The 22,237-nt window shown below is 41.8% G+C and overlaps 1 protein-coding gene across 1 annotated transcript in view; it reads left to right on the plus strand.

Annotated features, from left to right (window-relative positions):
- Positions 1 to 17,275, plus strand: part of AFF3 (AF4/FMR2 family member 3) — a 478,579-nt gene extending 461,304 nt beyond the window's left edge. The window contains exons 20-26 of the mRNA XM_021714010.1: positions 753 to 816; positions 3,385 to 3,521; positions 9,389 to 9,460; positions 10,965 to 11,058; positions 14,245 to 14,294; positions 14,439 to 14,662; positions 17,006 to 17,275. Coding sequence (XP_021569685.1) covers positions 753 to 816; positions 3,385 to 3,521; positions 9,389 to 9,460; positions 10,965 to 11,058; positions 14,245 to 14,294; positions 14,439 to 14,662; positions 17,006 to 17,127 — 763 coding nt within the window. The 3' untranslated portion in view covers positions 17,128 to 17,275. The remainder of the gene's footprint in view (positions 1 to 752; positions 817 to 3,384; positions 3,522 to 9,388; positions 9,461 to 10,964; positions 11,059 to 14,244; positions 14,295 to 14,438; positions 14,663 to 17,005) is intronic.
- The last annotated feature ends 4,962 nt before the right edge of the window (positions 17,276 to 22,237 follow it).

A 22,237-nucleotide genomic window follows, 5' to 3' on the forward strand; every position in this document is an offset into this window, starting at 1 on the left:
AGTCATTATGCACATTCAGATCAGTCTCTGGGTGAATTATCTTCATCTCCCAGCAGAGCCAGCGCTGGCCAGGGTTATTGCTTTAATAATGCACATGTCTGCTGTTAATGTTTACCAGCTAGCTAATCAGAACTCTAGAGAATACATGCCATGTTTGCATTGTTACAAGGTAGACATCATTTTACAATTAACTGCGTTACAACTGGAAAGTAATCACACAACATTACCCTTTTTCATTTTTCACTGTGAGGCTTTAAAATAATTCAGTATATACTCATACAACTCTAGGTACTACTTATGCATATAAATGAAACTTATTTTCATAAGGATACATAAATATACTCACCCATAGACATCCATACAGTTATTTAGAGGTATAGTTACAATCTCTACATTAAAAAGAGATTGTTTTATGGAACTATTATATGAAATAAGATTTTTCACTTGTTTACTTAACTGTACAATAAAAAATATGATTTTCAAATTAGACACTAGGAGACCATGTTAAAACCACTGGAAATGTAGACTACTGGTATATATTGAGTGTGTTTCATATTGCCAACTTAAAAGAAAAGTAATTGTGGTATTTTACATATAGGCAGTCATTTGGAAAAGCAAAAAAAAAAAATACTTAGTTTTATGTTAAGCAGAGTTTTTAAATTGTTCTCTAAGTTTGAGTGAAAGGAAAGCGTCTTTTCAAAAGATCTTGCACTTAGGCAATAATGACACTTAATATCATGCTCTCCTTGTAGGCCTCGCAGTGCAGATTATTTTATGCAAGAAGCAAAACGAATGAAGCATAAAGCCGATGCAATGGTAAGACCCTTTTCTTTCCAGATCCATTCTTCCAAATGATGTTTGCATTGCAACTTTATCATCGGGGCAATATAGCCAGGGTAATTATAAAAATCTATTACAAGGATGGCTGGGTCTGTTAAATGGAGAAATGTTTATATAATCAAGTGTTCATAGCCCAATAAATTATGACTTCAACCAATAATGCCCGGCTGAGAGAAAGCCCTGGATAAATGAATATTTCAATTGCGTCCTCAGGTTTGAGCAGTCACTAGAGCCAGTGGAGTCACTGTATGTATGATAGTATTTTTTTTCCTTAAACAAATAAAAAGTCTAAATTTATATTTTTCTCTCTTGTTAGCCTGGCCAACTCTTGGCTCAGTCCCAGGATCAGACTCCTTTTCAGAAACACTCGGGTTCTTCATGTGTCTCTGCCAAAATGAATGCTTCCTCTGAAACTGTACAACACAGAAGCTATTATCTGCGTATAAGACTCTAAAGTCACCATGATCTGATGTTTTCAAAGAATAACTTTTGTTGCTTGGATAATCTCCTGTTTTGGAAAGCTTGAAGCTTTCAGGCAAGAGATAGAAAACTTCTGGGTTTTTTGTTGTTGTTGTTGTTTTTAAAAGAGATCATATGGCTGTTCCATCTTAAGGTCTCATCCAGAGGGACTCCTTCTGGCCTCATAATTCCAGGCCTGGTCTCCACCAGTGTTCATAGCAGAGATGATTCAGGCACTGGAAACAAATGAGGCATTTCAGATGACTTTCAGGATATTGGAGATGTTTAACCAACAACAGCACCCCTCCACCCGTGCTACTGGTATCACTCATTAAACATTCACTTGTGTGATGACTCCTGCCTGGGCACTTGAGGGTACAGGAGAAATAACCCCTGAATATCAAAAAACAGAGAAGGGTAAAGAAAGGTCCAGCTCTCATCCACGTAGCTCCACAGTCTGATAGAGACTTCTGGTCATTACTCTTATAGCAGAGCATCAAATGTTTAAGCAGAATGAGATAGTCTGCCTAAATCCATCATCCAAGGCTATTGCATTATTCATTCACTGTCATCTTGCTCAACCCTACCTTTCCGGTTGCCCTTTCCTGAGAGAGAGAGAGATGCCCGACTCCAGTCGGACTGGTCCCCTCCTACCCTCGAAGCACACCTGGCGTATGCCAGCAGCAGGCCTTTGCGCCTGCGGAGAGCTTTACGGTCTCTTACACACCCTCATGTCAGGCACACGCACACCCTGGTGGCCTCCCCGAGTCCAGTCAAACCCTACCATTTCTTCCCAATGTCATGGTCAGGCTTCATCTCAGTCTCTCTGTGGCCCCATCACTTGCCTCTCCTACTGTCTCCTTTGCCCTGGACCCCTCATTTTTTGTATTTTGTTGGTTAATCACATTCTGACTTCCACTTGGAACTATCTCATAGGTGCACATTTTCTCTCTCCAATTGTATTATATGTTTCTAGAAGGAGCTTTTGTTCGCCAAGTGCACATACCACAGAATCAGGTGCTTTAGAAAATACTTACTGAATGAAATGACTTCCTTTATCTGAAAGCTAAAGAAATACTGCTTTACAGCCTATTAGGTTTATAAGCTGCTTAAAAAGCTGATTTGCTAATGAGGGGATTTTTGCCCTACATTCTTGTTTTCTAAGGTATCATCACTTAATGAAGTTTTGGTATTGTTTTTGCTTTATTAGTGGCAAGGCTGAGAATGATGTTTAGAGTATGTGTGTCATCCCTTGTTTTGATTGATGAATGAACTATTTGAAAAATGGGGCGATTTTGCAATCCATTTATCTATAGAGAGTAGCAATGTATGGACCAGGAACTCGATGTGTAAGTTTAGATTTATGGGAACTTATGAATGTAAAGCTGGTTCGTGGATACCCTTGCTGATGTGGAGAAAGAGTAAATGTGAATTTAGATAACTACAGATAACCCCCAAGTAATTTTCGTTATTAATTTTCAACTCTGTGTCCCATTTTGGCAAAGCTGAAATAATGCCCTGAGTTTTGGCTCTTCTCCTTTTCCCTCCTCACTCTGACTCTTAAGCAAGATTCTAACTATTAATGAAAAAAACAACTGAGAAGAGGAAGGCATGGAGAAACAAATATTACAAATAAGGTAAAAGATCCTAACCAAGGCTGGACCCATCCAAGTTGAGGGTGTACCCAAAAAAGTATGAACACTCTTTTGTGGAACCAGACTGATCAATTTTGATACCATACATAGCATAGCATGGAGGACAAGGAATGAAGTTACCAAACCATTAGGGGTAGAAAGAGGGAAACAGACATTGAAGCAGCCATGAATTTCCAAGCTGTGTTGACTGGCGGCTGTCACTTGGGTTTGGTACAATTCTGTGTGTGACCATTTGCTCACCTCCTCCAATCCATAACAATTTGAGAAAATACCGGGAAAAGGAAGTATCCTATTTCTTTCTTCTCTCAGCATCATTCGCAGGATTTTGGAAGTCAAAAATTGGGTTTCTCAAATAGAGTATGTTAACTATGTGACAATGCCATTTGAAAACGGTTGTTAAGGAGGAGACTGTACTGACTCTTTTGACCAGGTGGAAAAGTTTGGAAAGGCTTTGAACTATGCGGAAGCAGCCCTGTCATTTATTGAGTGCGGAAATGCAATGGAACAAGGCCCCATGGAATCAAAGTCTCCTTACACGATGTATTCAGAAACAGTAGAGCTCATCAGGTGAGCACTGTGCTTTCTTGCTTGGGTGGGGGAGATGAGAAATATATTTATATAAGTTCTATAAATCCACAGAAAAGAATGTCAACCTGCACCACTGGCCACCAAGAACTAGAACCCCAAAAAATAAGAACGTAAAGTTTTACAGGGCAAATAGGCATACCCCGCCCCCTCTGCTCTCTCTGTGCATAAGACAGGGCAGCTCCTGTAACCCCTGGTTCCTGAGGGAGGAAGCTGCCTCTAAGTGGCAGCTCCAGCTAGGAAGTGGCAGCTTTTGAATCCATTTCACCACTAAACTGCCTTTTTTTAAATAAAAAAAAAGAAAGAAAGAAATCTGGTTCAGATTAGTATCATCTAAATCTTAACTCCATCACTAAATGATTCAGGACTATTTCCTGAAAAGGAAGAAGATTCCGGGAATTTTATGGAAGGAGAAGATATCTTATAATGTATGCTGTACTGGTTGAAAATCTGGACGTGCACACCTCCCCGCGACCTGGGTTAAGACATGTCTTATGAACAAATGTGTCGGGTTTCTGACTGGAGCACCTCAAGGTGTTCAGTGGGAGATACTTGCCTACCTTGATGAAGACCCAGAAAGGCATGTCCTTAATGTCACTTTAATGAACACTTAAGAGAATTTCACCCATTAGTCCTACTGAGAGCCTTCATAGTATGGTTATGTTTTTAGCCCATTTAACTGCTTGGAATAATGTCTAATACCCATTAAGTAAAATAATTCCTCCTAAAACTAACTTTAAAAGGTTTTTCTTTTTTTCTTTTTCTTTTTTTTTTTTTTGAGTTGGAGTCTCACTGTGTCGCCCAGACTGGAGTGTAGTGGCCGCTCCTGGCCACCACAGCCTCGACCTGCCGGGCTCCGGCGATCCTTCTGCCTCAGCCTTCCGAGTAGCTGGAACTACAGACGCGCGCTATCACACCCGGCTAATTTTTGATTTATTGTAGAGATGAGGTCTCACCAAGTTGCCCAGGTGGGTCTTGAACCCGTGGATTCAGGCAATACACTCACCTCAGCCTCCCAAAGCGCAGGATTACAGGCTGAGCCACCAAGCCCGGCAAAGGTTTTTCTAATGCTGGAGCATCTAAGCTTAGATGTTATTTTTTTTACCATGTCCCAACATTCTACATGGAAGATTTATAATCATCTTAGAATATAGTTTTTGGAGCCGGGCTTGGTGGCTCAGCCTGTAATCCCACGTCTTTGGGAGGCTGAGGTGAGTGGATTGCCTGAGCCCACGGGTTCAAGACCCACCTGGGCAGGCAAGACCTCATCTCTACAATAAATCAAAAAATTAGCCGGGCGTGGTAGTGCACACCTGTAATTCCGGCTATTCGGAAGGCTGAGGCGGAAGGATCGCTGGAGCCCAGCAGGTCGAGGCTGCGGTGGCCAGGAGCGGCCACTGCACTCCAGTCTGGGTGACAGAATGAGACTCCAACTCAAAAAAAAGAATATAGTTTTGGGGGTCTACATTGGCCCAAAGATACAAGTTGATATTTTACACCATCTTCATTTAGTAAGTAGTTTCCAGCCTTTGAAACTGTCTTATCAACATCAGAGAACACATCACCTCCAAAAAGCATTTCTCAAAAATGTTTTGTGACCGAGTGCTATGGCTCACACCTGGAATCCCAGGACTTTGGGAGCTGAAGTAAGAGGATTACCAGAGCCCAGGAGTTCAAGACCACGCTAGGCAATGTAGCTGTACAAAAAAATAAAAATAAAAAAATTAACCGGGAATGGTGGTATGTGCCTGTAGTCCTAACTACTCAGGAGGCTGAGGTGGAAGGATCTCCTGAGCCCAGGAGTTCAAGGCTGCAGTGAGCTGTGATCATGACACTGTACCCAGCCTGGGCAACAGAGTGAGATCCTGACTCAAAAGAAAAATAATGTTTTGAAAGTCAACGCTGGTTTAGGCGTAGTGACTCAGCCTGTAATCCCAGCACTTTGAGAGGCCGAGGCAAGAGGATTGCCTGATCCTGGGGGTTCGAGACCAGCCTGGGCAACTTGATGAGACCTAGCCTCTACAAGAAATCACAAAAACTAGCCAGGTTTAGTGGTGTGTGTCTGTAGTTCCAGCTACTTGGAAGGTTGAAATGGAAGGATAGTCTAAGCCCACCAGGTCGAGGTTGCAGTGGCCATAAGCATACCACTGCATTCCAGCCTGGGCGACAAGAGTGAGGCTCCAACTCAAAAAAAAAGAAAGTCAACACTGCCCATTTTTCTCACTAAAATATTTCTACTAAAACGATGTATTGGCGATTCCTTTATCCTATCTTCTTATATGGAACAGCATCTTCAGCACTGAAGAAAAGAAAACAGCAGAGTAAAAAAAAAAAAGTTGAAATTAGTCTAAGAGATCCTGAATTATCACATTTCTTCCTCAGAACAAGCCTCAGCACAGCCTCAGATGCCCACAGGCAGGCAGGGAAGAAAGTGTGTGTAAAACTTGACAGACACAAAGTAGTAAGATACCCAAGAATGTGAGTGCCTTGACTGCAGGGCTTTCTTTGTCTTTTTTGTCTGATTTGTTCATTGGCATATCCCCAGTTCCTAGAACAGTTTCTAGCACATAGCGTATGCTCAGTACATAATTGAGGACTGAATGAATATGCAAGCCATAGAGCCTGGAGTGAGCTGGGGTATCATGGCCTGCCTAAAGGCATTCACTTTTGAAAAAGCAAACAAACAAGCCAGTTCAAACAACCAAAAAAGCCTGATCCCAGTGAGATGTGCCTGGGAGTGCTGGGATGTCATACCTTCTGTGTCCACTCAAGCAAGTAATCTATAGTAACCTTGCGTGAGTGGAGAACACAGTACATCTTCTAGGTAGCTTAAAATGAATAGAATCCCTCCAAAGACCCAGAAAGCTAAGGCCAAAGGAGAGTTGTTTTTTGTTTTGTTTTGTTACCTAGAGTAGAGAAAACAGCACCCATTAAATCCACACATTGCCCACCTAGCCTGAAAGACACTGAGAGACACCAGGGGAGGGGAGCACCAACAAGAGGATCTTACCCCAAGGGTCTTGCCCAGGATGCGTTATTTGTCCCCATATGTGGGAGAATTCCTTTCTCCACCATAGGACTCCAGTGGACCATGGGGTGCTGGTCAGAGAAGAGCTGCCACCCCAAGAGCCCAGCCTGGTGAACTCTCCTCCCGCCCTCTGCCTCACCACAAGCAGTACCATCAAGGACCTGTTGGAGCCCCAGTGGTTCCAGATCAACCAAGCAGACCAAAATATATCAGGAAGGCTCTGAAAATTGAGTTCTAATTGACCCCATAGCCCCCAAAGTAAGCTAGGACCTTCCTGTTGAGCCAAAAACAGCTAAAATCCTTCTCTGCTCAAAGGATTTGATTAGAACTCAGAGGCTTCTAACATATTAGCCAAAATGTCCAGGATACAATAGAAACTCATTCATCATACCAAAAACTAGGGAAATCCCAACTGGAATGCAAACAGATGATCAACTGACCCTCATAATACCAAAATGAATCAGATGCTGAAATAATAAGATGAGGATTTTAAAGCAGCCATCACAAAAATGCTTCAGTAAATGATTACAATTATCTTGCAAGAAACAAAAAACAAAATCTTGTCAAAGAAATAGAAGTTATTTTTTTAAAAAAAGGATCCAAATGAAAATTTTGAAACTGAAAAATATAACAGAACCAAAAAAAAAAGACTTAACAATGGCATGGAGATGACAGAGGATAGAATCAAATAACTGAGGACAGAAAATAGAATTTACCCAATCTGAGCAACAGAAAAGAAATAGACTGGAAACACAAAATGAGCCTCAAGCACAATAACAAAAAATCCAGCATTTGTATCATTAGAGTCCAGAAGAGGAAAGAGTGAGAGAGTGCAACTGAGAGTCTATTTGAAGAGATAATGCTGAAAGTTGCCAAATTTAGCAAAAGACATAGGCCTCCAGATTCAAGAAACTGAGAAAAACCCAAATAGGATAAACCCAAATAAATGCATGCAAAGACACATCATAATTACACTTCTGAAAACTAAAGACAAAAAAAAAATCCTGAAAGCATTCAAAAGAAATTACACATTCCCGTAGGGAAACATAAATTCAAATGACAGCAGACATCTTATCAGAGGCTACGGAGGCCAGAAGGAACTGGTGTGACATTTTCCAAGTGCTTAAAGAAAGAACAATTAAGCCATGAATTCTAGATTCAGTGAAACTTTTCTTTAGTCATGAAGGAAATTAAAGATATTCTCAGACTAAAGAAAACAAAAAGTATTTGTCTCTAATAGACCCATCCTTAAAGACTGGCTAAAGGGAAGCTCCTCAAACAGAAAGGAAATGACAAGAGAAGGAATTTTAGAGGGTCAGAAAGGAAGAAAAGCAGAAATGTAGATACAGACAATAAACCACTCTTCTCATCAATTTTATAAACCATGCTTGATGATTTAAACAAAAACTATACCACCATCTGGTACTCAAGACAATGCTATTTTAAAATGGGGAAGGTGGCCAGGCTCTGTGGCTCAGCCTGTAATCCCAACACTTTGGGAGGCCAAGGCGAGTGGATTGCCTGAGCCCGCGGGTTCGAGACCAACCTGAGCAACTTGGCGAGACCTCGTCTCCACAGTAAATCAAAAAATAAGCTGGGTGTGGTGGTGTGCACCTGTAGTTCCAGCTACTTGAAAGGCTGAGGCGGAAGGATCGCCCGAGTCCAGCAGGTCAATGCTTGGGTGGCCGTGAGCATGCCACTGCACTCCAGCCTGGGCGACAGCATGAGACTCCAACTGAAAAATAAAATAAAATAAAAAATAAAATGGGGAAGGTAAAGGCATCTAGATGTAGGTATCCATGCTTCACTCAAAGTGGTAAAACGTCGATGCCGATAAATTGTGATAAGTCATACATATTGTAAGACCACAGTGAAAACTATGCAAAGAGAAATACTCAAAAACACTACATATTGTGGAAGATAGTGTGATGATAACAATATCATTTCTTGAGCAATTTACAAGCCAGCCTACTGTGCCAAGAGCTTTACAAATGCTATCTCAGTTCACCCTTACAACAATTGCTATGTGATTGGCAGAATTTCTTATATTATAGATAAGGAAAGAGAGGCTTAAAGATGTTAATACATTCATCTATGCGCTCACAGCTAATAAGTAGCTGAGCTGGGAATTGAACCTAGGACTCTGATCACTACACATACTGCCTCAGCCTCCCTCAAAGAGTCTACATATGTGATTTGGAATGTTATTGGGAGAAAGCATTGGCCACAGTCCCCCTGGTTCAGAGAAATAAATGGAATTAAGTGCGGTCCATAAAAGCCACTCATTTCTTGTAACACATGCCTATAGAAGCAAATCGAGATTTAAGTGTACCCAGGACACTTACACAGCTGTCAAACTGAGTCACATAATAGAGAAAAGGGGATAAATATAAGCATTGATCTAAATGCCAGGATGGAAATTCTTCTGGAGGTAAGCCCAGAAGGGTTGAACTTGGCCCCCATCCGTTCAGCCACTCAGCCATAATCAAAATTTGGAAAAATGGGCGTGTTATCCTATATGTGAGTAGCTCTTGAACTGTTACTACTCCTGACAAGCTGTAGCATTTGAACTTGTATTGTCGAAGAGCGGAAAGTAGCTAGGTGGTCCTAAAAGTCGTTTTGTTCTAGTCATGAGGGTCGTATAATGCTTAGGGGAAACAGAACAGCATAAGCTAGCTTTTAAGAAAGAATCGTCAGCAAGCACTGTGAAAAACTAAGTATCAGAAAGAGCTACCATCATCGGAAAGGTCCTGTTGTTAAAAAGAACACATTTTTTTATTTGTTTTTTCTTTTATTCTTTTTTTTTTTTTTTTTTTTTTTGGTACGCTATGAGACTAAAGACCCACTCAGGCCCCAATGCCACACCAGAGGACAAACAACTGGCTGCATTATGGTGAGTGCATCATCTCAACTTAGAATAGCATCACCAGCCTCATATGACATCACTGGCAAACCAGGTGCTAAAATGCATAACATTTTCCTGGTAGCTTCTAACATACAAAGCCCAACACAGTTCTAACGACCAGAGAAAGTGCAGACCACTTCTTGCTGCTGTACCATGCATGATCTGAATTCATAGAGATTAAAAATTGGCAGGTTGATTGATTACCCAAGGGTAATTGTTTTTCTGTGTGTGTGTGTGTGTGTGTGTGTGTGTGTGTGTGTGTGTGTTTAAATCAGGTAGGTCTGTGTCTTAGTAATTTGAGTGCAAATTGTGCCAAATGGGATTTCTTTTGTGTTTTAACGTCTTAGGTGCACTCAGCAAGCTGACCCATTAAAGATCTCAACATGTTAAACTGAGAAGCAGCTCATTATACTTTCATAATAAAATCATTTCCTTCGGAATGTTAACCAATATAGAATATATTTTTCTTTATTTAGAATGATTACAATGATAATCATTTTGCCATTATAATAATAATTATAATTTTCCTCATGTCACTTCACTCCACTTCCAGAGTCACAGGGCATTTCTCTGTCGGTCCCTCTTGCAAAAGAGGTCCAACATTTTTTTGCTCTCCAAAGGTCCACATTCCACTCTAGAACCTGATCTGCAAGTTAAAGAACCCAATCAAGTCTCAAAAAACATGACAGCAGCATACAGGAAGGAGAGGGTCTCAGGTTGTTTCCCATTATCACATCACCTGGGGTCTGGCCTAAGAGGTGACTAAGTTGTACTTGGGGTGTTCGTACTCTAGAGGTCAGCTCCAGAGCTGAGTTAGCAAATGGTGCTGAGTGAAGAGCACCAAGCAGAGAGGATAAACCTCAGGATGTGCTTTCTGTGCTCCTTCAAACTAACGATGGGAATATTACTGTATAAGCTAGAATACTAATATGTCAGTAAGCACAGAACATAATACAATTCGAACTATTCCCAGCATCGTGTCTTTATTGCTTGGAAAGCCTGTTCACATTTGTTTCTTTTTTTGAACTTATTATAGTCCACTAAAGTAATTTAAAAGCAAAGGAAGTGAAGACAGGTGCAAGGGCCATCCTTTCTGCAAAGCGGCCGCGCTCCGGGAAGCAATGACAGCTGCGTGCCAGAGCTTCCTCATGCCGCTCGTGGAGATAGACTTCCCTCTAGTGGTGAAAGGAGGAAGCGGCCAGTCCCTGTTCCCCCAACAAAGATATTTATGGGGTACCTTCTTGGAATTTTGAATTCTGTTTTTGCACAAAAAAAGATCAGATGCTCACAGACATGTATGTACATATAGAAAAATTTTAGATGTATAAATATGGTACTAGGTATATACATAAAGCACTGCTGTTCTCAATCTTTTTTCAAAAGTTGGGTTTGTTTTGTTTTGTTTTTGTTTTATATTTTTGTTGTTTTTGAGTCTTGCATGCAAAATACACGCTCATGTGCTTTTGGGCTCGTTTCTCTTTTTCTGCTGCAGTTACCGATGCCTGGCTCTCCTGTACTGGAGGATGTTTCGACTCAAAAGGGACCATGCTGTAAAGTATTCGAAAGCACTTATCGACTATTTCAAGGTGAACAAGCTGCATTGTCCCTTGTGTTCAGATGTCTCCTGTCAAGGGCGTTTTTGAGGAGTTTGGCAGAACCTATTGCTTTGTAGCTAATGCAGGTCACCTCTGACCCCCAAAGGCTAACCCCCAGTATAACACACTTGTGGTTTTCAGGTCTCAGAGAACGGGCCTTGAGAACCCGTCTGATTTATCCACCTGGTTTCTTGCCCAAGTAATTTTACGACCACAAGAGAAAGAAGATCCAGTTATTCATTCCAATATCCTAAGAAATTCATCTTTATAGCCAGCATCAATTCTTTGTGTTCATCCTTGAAGCTTCTTCCCTTTAGAAGTAACTACTTAGAGCCGTTTCCTCTAGATAGTCTCTGGTAGCTAATTTAATTTTTAACAGAGATGTTATTCTAAACGGTAAGAGATGACTTGTTAGAACTCAGAGGTACTAGATAGCAACGTGTAACCATAAGGAGAAAATTGTAAACCATGCCAACTTTTACTGATCTCAGGAAATAAATTTATTTTCACTGTGAGATTAAATTTGCTAAAACCTTCTCTGATGAACTTTTGTGAGGTCGACCTTCAGTTAATAATACATTTGAGATGTCTGGGCCTCTTCTCTGTCTGTTCATCTACAGAAACTAGAAATTATACCATCTCTACCTCCGCCAACCCTTTGTCAGATGCACAAGCATCATTCAAGATCCTTTCATGCCCATCCTCCACTTCCTAGATGATCTCTAATGACCAAGCTATGTAGGGGGTCCCCTGGACTGTGTCCAGCAAACCACCTCCTTCTTAACTGTGCTTGTAGCTTAACGGGTGCTAAGCCAAGGAGATAACTTTCTCAACTCATTGACCACCATGTGTCATAATGACAAGCCAAGGTCAGTAATTTTCAGAAATTCAGACTCTTAGAGAGAATACTAAAGAGAATTATTACAGTCAAGACAAATGCTTGAATAAAGAAGGAAGCCGGATTCTATAAACCACAAGGGGGTTACCACAGAACTTTTCAGGGCTCTAGGAAGTTCTTAATGTACATATGCAGACCAAGAATATGTACAGAATGAGTAGAGGGTACAACCTCCAGGAGTTATTGGCATTTACCCTGAATCAAAGGCCGTTTTTTAAGTTCTTTGAATTGACCGGTGACAGATTGCGTATTTTTATGGCATACAGTGTGATGTTTTGATATGTGTATACATCGTGCAGTGATTAAATCACACTATCATTAGCATCATATCTATCACCACACATACTTTTCATTTTTGTAATGGGAACATTGAAAATCAACCCTCTTAGAGATCTTCAAGTTTGCTAGACATGATTATTGGTTGTAGTCACTGTGCAGTACAAGGGCTCTGCAGAACTTATTCCTGCTAACTAAAACTTTGTACCTTTGTACTTTTGCCTGCTGTGTCTGCCTTTAAGGCTTTGAACCCTTTAGGTACAAAGTTTCAAAGGCTACTTAAATGCTACTTAAAGTTCAGAGACTAGGAAGCCTTCAGGTAGCAATGGCAATTTGGCTATAGAGAATGTGTTTTATCAGTAAAGAACTATCTCTGAATAACGGACTTTGTTCCCACCTGTGTTTCTTGGTCGTGGAGCTTAGTGGTAGGAGAAGACGTCTAAAGCCTTCTTTCTCCTTTCCATACCCTTTGCTGAACTGTTTCTGCAACCCCCAACCCTCTCTGCCTCTCACCCCCTGGTGCTCTTTTTTTTTTTTTTGAGTTGGAGTCTCACTCTGTCACCCAGACTGGAGTGCAGTGGCCTCTCCCAGTCACCGCAGCGTCGACCTGCTGGGCTCCGGCGATCCTTCCTCCTCAGCCTTCCAAGTAGCTGGAACTACAGGCGCGCACCACCATGCCCGGCTAATTTTTGATTTATTGTAGAGATGAGGTCTCGCCAAGTTGCCCCGGCGGGTCTCGAACCCGCGAACTCAGGCAATCCACTCACCTCAGCCTCCAAAGGCATGGGATTACAGGCTGAGCCACTGAGCCCGGCTCCTTTATATTCTTATAGTCAAATATCCATTCTATATGATCACGTGGGCAGAACCACCCACATGATGGAGCAGAAACAAAGTGACCAAGCAGAAGCTCCAGACTGAGAAAGGTGCCAATAACATTCTGTCAGGAGAGGGAAGGTCAGCTCCCCTTGCGTAAGGAAGGTTTTCTCTTTCTAATTCTCTCCGTGAAAATAATTTCATTTCCTGAGACAGGTAAAGCAGCATGTTTTGCAATTCTGTCCTTATATTTACACCTCGCTGTTGCTGTAAGTGCCTCTGAGTTCTGACAGGCCATTTCTTGCCATCTTAATAACACCTGCACTAAAACTGGAAAAATCAGTCACCACTTCATAAAGTTCTTTCTAACCAAAAAAAAAATACACGTTGTCTCTGGGGAACCAGGCTGAGGCTATTTTCTTGTCTCTGGACGGGAAATTTTCCATTAGCATCACAAAGACTGTTTTTGGTTTTGGGGGGTTTTTGGTTTTTGGTTTTTTTTCCTATAGACTTGTGTCCAAGAAAGCATTATTGGGCTCTTAGAGAAGAAATCGAACTGTACATTTAGTAACTTTGTTTGCTAAAGGCAAAATGTCTTTTAAACACCTAATGCCACCTGGCTCACACAACATAACATCCTAAATCAGAATATTCAGACAAATCAGAATTTCTGAATATCCTATCTATTAAGGAAATATATTTTAACCTATGCTTTCAGGAATATTCAAGAACAACTTCCTTTAAGAGAAATACTTTTAAACTTCTTAAGATAAAGCAATAGAATTTGATGTCATATATTTTCAGGTATCGAGTTCATGTCAACAGTTTCTTTAAATATGACTTACTTTTAAATATAAGGTCTTTTCCATTGGGGCGGGGGATTTCTTTTTTTACCTTTTCTGAAAAGTGAGACTACTTTATGATGAAAACATTAGGCTGGTTCAGGATTCAACAGACCCTTGGGATTATGATTTAATGTGGCAACTAAAATGTGCACGTAAAAACCCAGGCTGTGGGTCAAGCACTTCATTTTAGCCCACCGCAGGACCCAGATGCCTCTCTCTGAAGCTGCATTTGACCTGCGGTGTCCGTCTTGACGTCTCTCCGCGGTCACCCAGGAGCATGTTGTCATCAGCGGTTGAGCCTTCCGCAGATGGCACTCACTGTCCATGTTTCTTTTCCTGCAGAATTCGTCGAAAGCTGCCCAAGCCCCGTCTCCGTGGGGGGCCAGTGGAAAGTAAGTTCCCCCTTTCCAAAGTCAGTGCGGCCGGCAGACCACGCGTGATGCAGGGCTGTGGCCTCTGCGCTCAGTGCCCGCGCGGGCGCCCTGCCTCTCCGGGTCCCCACCCAGCCTCTGGTTTTTCTGCCTCTCCCCTTCCAGGAGCACTGGAACCCCCTCCCCCATGTCTCCCAACCCCTCTCCCGCCAGCTCCGTGGGGTCTCAGGGCAGCCTGTCCAACGCCAGCGCCTTGTCCCCGTCCACCATTGTCAGCATCCCCCAGCGCATCCACCAGATGGCAGCCAACCACGTCAGCATCACCAACAGCATCCTTCACAGCTACGACTACTGGGAGATGGCGGACAACCTGGCCAAGGAGAACCGAGGTGGGTGCGCCTCCCCTCGGGAGGTCGGGGACGCAGTCTGGCCCAGGGGGCGGCCCTGGGTGGGTTTCGTGGTGTCCAGAAGGAGAAAGAGCAGAAGCTGCCCCTTGCTGCGGGAAACCCTTCCTGGCCTCGCCCCTCCCTCGGGGTCTCCTACACCTTCACAGCCTTTATCCTTCTCGCAGGAGACCACGCGAGGCAGACACAGATGCAGGTATAGACATGCACACACACATTCTTCCTTGTAGACAGTGAGCTGCTTGGAGGTAGGGATTGTATCATATTCAACTCTGTACTCCTAAGACCTAGCCCAGTGCCTGGAACACAGTTGGGCTGCAACACTGAATACATGAATGAATGAGAATGTTATTAGCTTTTTAAGTACCAGCTACCTACAACTGACAAGGACATTTTACATGTAGCAGTGAGCTGTATTCCTTTTAAATAATGTCAGTTTTTACTGCTCATATAAGCAATGTGTGCTTGCCATGGCTATATTTGTAAAGTACAAAAAGCTCTAGGGAAAAGTACTTTTAAAGTACTTTTTACAGTCATCTTATCACCAAGAAATAACTACCATTAATATTCTACTGAAGTTTCTTCTAGTCTTTCTTCTCCCAATATGTATTATTTTACCAAAATAAGATCATAGTGCATACCATATCCTCTTTTTAATTTGACATTATGTCAGGCATTTTCTCCTATCACTGGCTAGTTCAAAAATGCCCTTTGTGGTGGTTCTGTAATACTCTCATGAATCTATGGTTACATGATCAGAAAGTATCGTGATTTCTCAAGCCCATCCCCTGTTGTTAGACACTAAGGCTACTCCCAGTTTTCTTCCACGGTAACAAATGTTGAGATAAATATCCTTTTATAAATCCTTGTTCATATTTCTGATTGTTTTCTTAGGAGACAGTTGCAGAAGTAGAATTTGGGGGTCAACAGGTATAGATTCCTTGAAGATATATGTTGTTCTATATCTTGATATATATTGTTAGCTTTTCTCCCAAAAGATTATACTCACTACTGTCCCTCCAGCAACAGGTAAAAGTACAAATCTGAGCTCAGTTGCAGGCCACTAACTGCAAATTCTGTTCCCATGAAAGCATATACCTCCAAGGACAAAAAGCAGCAAGTTCGGGATGAGTTGAAGAATGTATGCATGGGTGAATCCTGAGTGCAGGAGACTCTTAATAAAACCACACAGTACATGGCATGCAGCCCAGCGGTGATGCACGCTGGAAGCCCAGTGGCAGTGCCATGGAGGTCAGAGGCTACCAGGAAAAACTCCCAAGAGGAGCCGGCCTGGGGCAGGGCTTTAAAAAACACTTGGCAGTTGAGTGACTGAAATGGGGTGGGGTAAGTGTCCAGGCAGACATGACAGGAAGGGCAAATGTATAGAAATAAACGTGTCCAGTTTGGGAGACCCTACCAGGCCAAGCTCCAGGTGGCATTGCCAGTCGCCTGGCAGATGTCTCCTACCAGAGGGTCAGCACCAAGTCTCCAGTGCCTGCTTGGTATAACTCCCCACCCTGCCCTCCTCTGGATTCCTGCCGTGGCCAGCCTCCTGGCCACCTGAAACTTGGAGTCTTCCCTGACCCTCACTTCCCTTCCCCAGCAGGGCTTCGCTCAGCACGTATGTGAGCACCTTTGAAAGACTTACTTCCAAGGACTGTTATTCAGTGACTCAGCTCCAACAGCAGAGTAGCCTTGTGAATTTGTCTCTATCAGCCATTAAACCATGATCTTTGAGAAAGCAGAGCCCGCACATGATTCATCTGGGTATCCTCTCCTACCCCCACCCCCCTGCACCTAGCAGAGTGCCTTGGTACATAATAAATGTTTAACGAAAGGGAAAATCCAGAGAATGTCCAAAAGCCGGAAGGTGACTTCAGTAGAGATGTCTCAGGGCCCATCTCTGAGTTGCCCCTAGTACTCTGAAGCCTTGCTCCTTAGAATTACTCCAGGAGCGCAGAACGTGCCAGAACTGGGTACCAGATAAGGGACAAGAGAGCCACACTGGCATTCAGGATGGGAAGAATTGCTGCACTGGGAGAATGCAGTCTCAGGATATGAATTGTCTTTGCTGTTTGGCCAAGCCAATGTTATTCATATGAATTAGAAATGGCAGATGTAGCGTCTTTGCTTATTTGGCTATAGGATGAGTTCTCCACTCTTGGATTTTATTTTCCTCAAGGGAGTACTAAAGTCACATGATGAAACAGAGAATCCCTGATTTTATTGAGGCTGTGAAGGGAATTTTTTTCCTAAGTCACCTCCAGTTGCTCAGGGCGGCACACCTAGCAGGTGTGGATTCTTAATGACTCCCTCTCCATCCCCTAGAATTCTTCAACGACCTGGATCTGCTCATGGGGCCTGTCACCCTGCACAGCAGCATGGAGCACCTGGTCCAGTACTCCCAGCAGGGCCTTCACTGGCTGCGGAACAGCGCCCACCTGTCCTAGGGACCTTGCACTTAAGCCAGATCGCATTCTCGTCTTCATGGATGGCTCACCGTTTCTGGACACTGTGCTAATGAAATCCCCAGCCACGGCATTTTTGAAACTGTGGTGGATATCTCCTCAGCATCGAACAATGGTCTTTTCCCAGGGCGTGTGTGTGTGTGTGTGTGTGTGTGTGTGTGTGTGTGTGTGTGTGTGTGCGCGCGCGCGCGCACGCGCGTGTGTGTATAAGAAGCTGCCTGTGTATGTGTGTAGGATACACAGCTCTTCAACACACACCTTTGTCTAGTTTCCATAATCCCGGGCTAGACAAAGTGATCAGAGGTTAAGAGGAAATACATACATATGCACACACACATACACACACAATCACAGACACACACTTTCTATTCCAGTGCTAAATCATGACTTCTTAGAAAATGTCAACTGAAATCTCATGGGTGAGTTAACCAGGTGCAATACAGCACACCAAAAGCTTGACTGCCAGTTAAGAAGAACCTGCTCCATGCTATTTGGTTATTTTCAGTATTAACGTACGCTACCCCAATTATTTTTTGATTGGTATGTATTGTGGGTAATTAAATAATGAAAATAAGTCAGTTACTTTTGTGCCAAAACTTCACTAGATTGCATGTTACCAAATACCCTGCCCTTCTGATTCCCTCCCTCTATCTGACTTTATTATCAACCAGATGCGTTACAAGCAAATGGATGGGCTGCAGCATCCATTCCCTACCCTACCCCCAAATAGTACGCAAACAGCACTGAAATTGGGTAAACACTGTGTCTTTGAAGGTTAGCAAACATTAAAGCAGCAAGGGCTGTGTTTTGGAACTCAGTTAGGAATTGGAATGTTCTGCACCTGTGATAACAAGCCCACCAGGCACACACATTTCTTCTTCCTGCCACTGTGACTCGGTGGCTCTAGAGCCACGTGGCATTTGTCAGCCAATATGTCTCAAGTCTTTTCTTGCCACAGTAGCTTTCTTACAAATGTTCTTGGCCAGAGGAGACCATGACCTAGAATGTCCTCTTCAGTAGGAGTGTATCCGTCACTTACCAGACTAAGAGCTATTTGCTATGATAACGCCGCCTGATTCTCACTCTCCATGCAGAACATGCCACTGCAGGCCCTTGATGCGTTTTGATTTAGGGGATACTTTTCAGGCTTCGACTGGCAAGCCGCTTGCAATGCAGGGGATCACAGTTCTGTGTGGGGTAGCAATAACCAGAGCATCTTGCTTCTCTCTGGTGTGTCTGGTATGTTTACATCTTGCTCATGGTTTTTCTTTTCTTATTTTTTTTTAATTAAGTTTACATTTTAGTTTTTTGACATCTCATTTACAGTTTTTGTCTGAAGTTTATTTCTTTTATAGTGTCTTATCATGCCCTAGATTTAGTCTTCTTGTTAAATATATTTGGATATGAAGTATTGGTAAAAAGAAAACAACTCCTGAGAAAGAACCACACTTTAAAAAACAAGAATAATATCCTTGAGGCCTCTGACTTGACAAAATTGTACCAGGATGGTCTGAGAAAGACAGATGGTGGAATATGTGGAGCAATCCATTTTTTCAAGGTGATGGTGATGCAAAATATTTCTAGTAAATGCTTACATGTGCTTTCACTGATATTCTTATAGGTTGAGTGCAGTGTTAACATTTTTGTCAGCCTGATCTGTAGGTGGGAAATAAGATCACTGTAATTCCTTAGCTCTAAGCACTGATTCAAAACTGAACAAATGAGTGAACAACTTGAGTGATTTGAAATTAATTGAAATGAACGAGTAAAGGGCTTGTGAAATTTGCATTTGACTTTGGCCTTCAAGCATTTGGAAATATTAATAGTGTTTCTATTTAACACTTCTCCATCTGAGGTGCTTCTTACATCCTGTTCTCTAACTGTTGGCAAAATTCATGATCCCATCCTATTTTGGAAATTTGAGCCAAACTAAAGAAACCGTGACTCCTTTTTTTGTTTGTTTGTTTGCAGGACTGAGACTTTGTTCTGCTTACTCTTGATGAATTCTGATGAAACAGTCAAACACCCACATAAGGGATGACCCTTAGGATCTGTCCCTCATCCCCTGGGAGATTTTCTGGTCTTGCACATCTTTAAAGCTGCAGACGTTGTTGTGGCATCCAGGAGTGTGCTTTCCCATAAAGCCGTGTTTGACGTGTGGCCCCTAGCCGATTGAGCCAGCAGTGTTTTGTTGTTGCTGTTTTTTATCAGCACTCTGATGACCCATATTTCCCAGTTTAAACTTCTTGAAATTAGTCATTTTGGGGGATGACTGCATCATACAGTTCCCACCACTGTCTCTGGTTTATCTGCAGAGCATGCTGGGGCAGCACTTTCTGTTGGGTTTGGCGTAGACGATTTTGTAAGGAACCATCTTCTGATGGTTGCGTGTGACAGTCACTCATAACTTGTTCCTTTTATTTTGTTTTGTTTCAAGTTGAAATATCCTTTGTGTGTGTGTTTTCTGATTACAAAAGTAATACCTGCTCACTGTAAAAATCCAAACACTGCAGAAATGTAGAAAGTGTAAGTCCCCGACTGTCCTAGCCCCTGGAGACGACCACTGCTCACAGTTTGATATAGATCCTTCCAGAGACTCTCGAATTTAAGTGTATAATTTTTGTTACCACTTATTTCTATTTGAAGACATATTTTTTTCCTCAGAAACTCAACACAAGTTCAACCGACCTTACCCTTCCATGACCTGAATGGATACCATCCTTTATCATAATGTTAAATTATCTTTGAAAGACAGTAGCCCAAATATATTCCTGATCAAAATCTGGCACTTGTTACTACTCTATACAGATAAGACTCATGTGTAGAGTTGTGTCTGGAGAGAGAGGTTTGGTTAAAACAGATATTTCTGGAAACTTTCAAATTACAGATTTTGGAAACTTGGATCCACTATCTAAAGAGGAATGTACTAGAAAAATAATTTGAAGAGTTGACAAATTGTGTACTAGAGTGAACACATGGAATGCAATGCAATGAGACTTTCTGCACTAAAATGTATCCTACTATGTACAACAATGATGTGTGTATTATATAACAGTGATGTGTACATTTCTGACACCCCATACATAATATACACAGTTTGTATAAATGCATACATTTAAAAATATATATGTACAATACAGCTAACATAAAACTGTAGTACGCCTGAAGGATATTACTAGTGCCTAATATTGAGTATAAGTCACTGCGTGTTCGCATCACCTTGAAAGTGCAGTAATTGTTATAAAATTAATCAGTGCAGCCAACATTATTTATGAATCACATCTTTGAAACTGTGCAGTAGCATATACATATATATTTTTAAATAACATTTTTCACAGTTTTCCAGAGTTACTGTTGAAATCTGCATCACCAAAAAAAAAAAAAGCAAGATTTTTTTAATGAAGTAGACACGCTTCAGACCCGTAATCTGCGTGTGATTTCCTGTTTGTAGCTTCCCAAGAGACTTTAGCAGTCACCAGCCTTAATGCATGTACAGGATATTATTGTGACTTAATTTATCTGCAGTTTTTAATCCATGTGAAATTGGAATTTATAAACGGACTTGGATTAAATACATCTGCCTTTCTAAGGTTGCAAATGTTACATTAAATGATTTATGTTGTAAATGAGAGAAGTCGAGTTGTATGTAAAAAAAAAAAAAATGGCCACCAATGTCTGTGAATATTTTTACAAGGAAATGTTAGACGCAAAACCGATCAAGTCAGTATTCTGGTTCCCGGTTCATAATCTCCTTAGAAGCAATCTTTTTGTTTCATGAATTTTTAAATATAGCTCCCACCGATTCTCATTATGAATATCGCTGGTATTTTCCATGGGAAAAAAAAAGTACGTTTTTCTTCATTATCGGAATAGTTTACTGTTTGTCTTTCTCATTTTCTAATTCATGTTCCCTCCCTCCCTCCTTCTCTCTCCCTCTCACTGTTTTACTAAACATTCTTCAATGTCATAAGTTAATCCCCTGACTTGTGTACCAGGCTTTTCCAACTCAGACCAACCTGGTGGAATCATGTTTGCAATATTCGGTCAAGAAAATAAGAAAATTCTGAACTAAAGAAAATGGAAACATCAGACCGGTGGCTTGACATGAATATCCCCTATGTGGGAGGATTTTTGTTCGCCTCATTTTAGCCTTATCTCCCTCCCTTTTTCTTCTCCTTCTTCCCAATGAAAAGAAGCAAAAATGGCAACAGAACCCAAACTATTACTTCACCTTATCCAGCCCATATTCTTAGATTCAAGTACCCTGTGTCTTTTTCCCACTACAGCATCTTACAGCATTCACATGTGTTCAGAGAGAAAGGCGCAGAAAGGGTTTGTTTCCAGATGGGCAGTTCAGTTGAGTCCTCATTCACCAAGCAGGAGATGCAGCAGAACCCTGACTGGGTCACCATGGAGAACGCCTCATCCCAAAGATGGCCAGGACAGTGGACTTGGCTTTGAGCTTTCCAGAGGCGGTTTGGGCTGAGAAATGCCCGGCAGTCTTTCAAGAACCGTCTTCCTCTTTTATAGCTTCGCCTGCTACACAGCTGAAGTCTTCCTATCAAAATCATGTTTTTAAGAAGTAACACATTTTTGAGGAAACCTGAGTCAACTGGAGTCTTGAAAGACTTTTCTTTTAATGAAAGGGGAGCAAAAAGGAAACCCAACCACATAAACTGCATTTCCAACCATTCGGAGCCAGAGTTTATTTCCTCGTTTTTCCATTCCCAGAAGAGCACAATTTTTTAATATGACACCTTCCTGGCAAATAGCACAAGAAATGTTCAGACTTAAGATTTGTGTTCCTTTTGTCCAAATTATTCTGTATATGTCACTAAAGGGGTTAACTTGTTTGCTTGGCATGAGGAAAATTATAAACTCTGTTCTCAAACTAATTACATCTGACCATGGTTTTGGTTTTTATTATTTAATTGGCACTCTGAGGCAGCAGGGGGTAAATTTGGGGTCGGCTGCAAGGGGATTTAGATTCACAGCTCTTACAGTAATGGGAATCAAGGGATTAAATCTCTGTGCATTACTTTGAAAATCCACCTCTTACAGCCAATTTTAAAGACATTGATCTCAGGGATGA

Source organism: Carlito syrichta, unplaced genomic scaffold, assembly GCF_000164805.1.
Source record: "Carlito syrichta isolate Samal-C Ts95f unplaced genomic scaffold, Tarsius_syrichta-2.0.1 Scaffold305149, whole genome shotgun sequence".
Classification (NCBI taxonomy): domain Eukaryota; kingdom Metazoa; phylum Chordata; class Mammalia; order Primates; family Tarsiidae; genus Carlito; species Carlito syrichta.